Source organism: Meleagris gallopavo, chromosome Z (genome assembly GCF_905368555.1).
Source record: "Meleagris gallopavo chromosome Z, MGAL_WU_HG_1.1, whole genome shotgun sequence".
In the NCBI taxonomy this organism is placed as follows: domain Eukaryota; kingdom Metazoa; phylum Chordata; class Aves; order Galliformes; family Phasianidae; genus Meleagris; species Meleagris gallopavo.
In genome coordinates, this window is record NC_139435.1 from 4,499,960 (window position 1) to 4,503,780 (window position 3,821).

A 3,821-nucleotide genomic window follows, 5' to 3' on the forward strand; every position below is an offset into this window, starting at 1 on the left:
GTAGGTGTTCGAGTGATGACGTGCCCGGTGGAGGGAGACAAGATGGCGACTGCGTTTGACTGACGCCATCTGCCCCGGCCGCGCCTGATGAAGGGGGATGAGATGGCGACAACCCACCGCCGTATCCGGACCCATCAATTTGACCACAACGGCCACAATATCCTTTTAAGGAAATGAGAGAATGTGCAACCAATCAGGAGTCTCCTCAGTAGATAACATAGATAACATCTTATCAGTCAAGGACTGAGCCAAGGGGGGCAGGGAAGGGAGGTGAAGCGCTGACGCCTTATCAGGCTAACACGGAGCTGAGGGAAGAGGACAGTGAGGGGGACGGTGAAGCAGCTTTATCTTGGGGAACTAAGAGGGGCACATTAACAGACTGGGGAAAGGTCAGATCTGGCGTGATAGATGAAGGAAGATCTCTGGAAGTTTTCCCGGTTATTGTAAGCAGTGGAGGAAACCCTGAGTGGGTACCTCTAGATCCAAAGGGCATTACCTGCCTGCTAGACTGCATGGAGAAGCGAGGCTTGAATTCACCTCTCACCCTGAACACCTTAGAGGCCATGACATCTATAGGTCCCCTTCTCCCTCACGACATAACAAATTTGATGTGCATGGTGCTGTTGCCAGTACAGTATACATTATGGTCCTCAGAGTGGGTGGCAGGATTGCGAGTGGCTGTAGGGGCAGTGGAATCGAGTCCCAACCACCCATTACATGGGTCCTCATTAATGCGCTTGGTGGGAATGGTCAGGGGAATGCAAACCCACCAGGGACAAGCAGCTAGGCTTAGGCCAAGGGAGCTTATAGCAGCTACAGACTCGATGATTCAAGCATTTAAGAGAGTAGCCAAGGGTGTGCAGTCTATGGATCCCTGGACCAAAGTGACCCAGGGGCCAACAGAATCATTCTCTGCCTTTGCGGACAGACTCCTGAAGGCCATACAGGGGTCAGAACTCCCAAAATTGGCCCAAGGTCCAGTTATTATGGATTGTCTCCGGCAACAAAGCCAGCCAGAGGTCAGGGAACTTCTCCGCACTGCTCCACAGCTTGGTACGCCTGGGGAGATGATCAAATATATTCTGGATAAGCAAAAGACAACATCTCTGACTAATGAAGGGTTAGCGGCGGCTATCGTCGCTGCAGTTGGATCACGACAGCCCCAGGGACTGTGCGATGGGTGTGGCCAAGCGGGCCACATTAAAGAACGGGAGAAGGAGCCGCTTCTGAAGACCTCACTCACTGAAGGGAAGGTGTCCATGATAGCGCCGGTTAAGAATGTAACGCTTTTGCTCTTGCTTTTTCTCATAGTACTTGTACTCGGTGTCGCCCAGGCGGAGGCTGGTGACAATTCTGCCACACCCGTTGGATGGCCATGGTCCCATGACCGCAGGGGACATACTGGGAGCATGGGGTCATATTCTGACAATTTAACCCTCTTAATAGTGGTATTACATAATAACGAAAAATACCTGGAGAAGGAATGGGGTTGGAATAGTGTCGACCGATCTCACCGACTTTGGGGAGAGGCAGGGCAAGAGATAAAGGTGGGATGATGGATGATTAATGAATCCACTCATGAAAAGGTGTCTCAAATATCAGTAACAAATGTTGAGGGAAATGAGAAAGGAAGTAAATCTTGCGCCACTGAACAATGGGACTACTGGCACAATTTTACTTTGATCCAACCTGTTTTGGTAGTCTGCCTCTGGGCGTGTGGTAGCCTGGGCGATCCTTCAGTTTTAAAATGGATCAAAGAACAGTTACCCCACATACATCAACCCCTCCTAAGAGCCCTACCACCATGGAGAAAATAGAAAACATCTTGTCTCCATAGATTTATGAGATCGGGCCATATGTCATTAAAACTACAGGCCAGCATCAGGTGGTGTTTAGCCCAACGTGGTCTGTCAAACGAGTAAAATTATTAATGCAGACTAAGATTTCAATCATCAAACCAACTTATACGCCATTTTTACACACATCTTATGCAGGCTGGTTAATATGGTTACACCAGCGGACCCTCTCCCTGACTAAGAGAACACGGAGAGATGTGACTGGCATAATACTCTTAAGGCTCGAGACACTTGTCTTGATACTGAACAGAACATTTGCCGTTTTGAAATTCATCCCAATGAGGCAATTGAAACAGTGCTTATATACATTGGAAAAGGGTATGTTTGTATGAGGACCTCTTGTAATTCCATACTCATAGATGATATTGCTGTATCTACCAGTAATCACTCAAATCTCTGTGTCTGCAACTTTACTAGTGTTATAGGATGTGACTTTAATTACACAGTTCTGGTTATATCACATCAGTTCCTGCAGTCTAATTACACATTGATTCAAGATGTATTATTGGCCCCAATTAGAATGAACCTTACTTTGGTAAGGAAATTGTTGCAACATGATGATCTGTACCAGCAGCTAAAACCCATTCAAGACAATGGACAGAAAACCTTGATCATTGTTCACCATGATGCGGGAGAGATACTTCGTGTCCTAGAAAGGGTGAAGAAGGATGGAGAGCACCAATGGTGGGAGACGCTTCTTGGATGGTCACCAACAGTCAGAGGGGTATTAAACTCCATACTGCATCTGGTTATGATTTTAGTAATCCTAACATTGATATGTTTGGTGCTTGTAATTATATTATATGTGAAGGTCTGGCATATGCTAAGATGAGTAGCCCAACTTGAATTACCTAAGAATGTAGTGTATCTCCCTCTGTATAACCTACGCTAGAGCTATTAGGCGACAAGCGAATAACGCACTGTAATGGTGCAAGGCTTTACCGAGCATGGGGAGGGGGAGATGTTGTAGTAGGCGTTAGCAAGTCATCGGGATGTGATGCACTAGGACCTCCCCTGCTCTGTAGGCGATAACGAGAAATCGGGATGTGATGCGATAGGACCTCTGTTACATAAATCATGACGCATGCTTAAGGGGTGTAGATGAAGCACGTAGAATATATAAGTCGCTGTTTAGTTGCAATAAAGGCCATTTGCTACATCCTCATATTGGTGTCTGCATTGCAATGGCCCTAGCGAGGGGAGATCGCTAGCCCCCGGTGGACTGGCCCTCAAAAATGGGGACAAAACTGTCTGGAAGATATAGCTATAGGTATTCAATTCGTTTACTGTTTTCTTATGCTTTCTGTTTGTTGGTTGGTTGGTGTTTGGTTTGGTTGTTGTTTTTTTTTTTTTTAATGTAAGAGCATAAGAAATTGCAACATACAAAATAAGCTTTTTTCTTCACTGATTGAAACACTGGGAAATTTTTATCATTTTGAGAAATGTAAAGAATGACATTCATTAACTAAATTCTGCGTCTAGATCAGTCCAAATTCTGTCTATGTATAAATATGGATAGGATTTCTTGCTCTCTGTTGGAATTTCACCAACTTAGACCTGCAGTTAAACCACAAATGATGCAGAAAAATAATGAGGATGTTTTTATCTGACGAACTGCTGACTCAAATTCCAGCACAGTCGTAGATAGCACTTAGACCCGGAAATGAAAATCTTTATTATTAGAAAAAGCCTTAAGAACTTTATTTCAGTTAACAGCTCTTTTCTCACAAGAATTCAAGACATCAACTCTCCTGATTTGTTCTGTTCAGGGAACATTCTTTCTGAGATGTTAGATAGTTGGCATCAGCACACAATTCTGCTTTGGTTCCATACTGGATTTATACTACTACTTGTATTGCACTATGATTGGTAGGAAAAGAAACCATCCAGCACCATTATCTTTTAGGTCTGATGGTTGTTGGTGCTCTAAACTGGAGATGATTTACCCCATTTCTCAGCATATCT

The 3,821-nt window shown here is 44.7% G+C and overlaps 1 protein-coding gene across 1 annotated transcript; it reads left to right on the forward strand.

The window, feature by feature from the left end:
* Positions 1-225: 225 nt before the first annotated feature.
* Positions 226-3,021, forward strand: LOC146542113 (uncharacterized). The gene has a single exon (XM_085213757.1). The coding sequence runs from the start codon at positions 513-515 to the stop codon at positions 1,554-1,556; it is 1,044 nt and encodes a 347-aa protein (XP_085069883.1). The 5' UTR covers positions 226-512; the 3' UTR covers positions 1,557-3,021.
* Positions 3,022-3,821: the final 800 nt, after the last annotated feature.

Excerpts from the sequence above, each read along its gene's own strand:
- LOC146542113 (XM_085213757.1), top strand. The coding sequence starts at position 513 with ATGGAGAAGCGAGGCTTGAATTCACCTCTCACCCTGAACACCTTAGAG.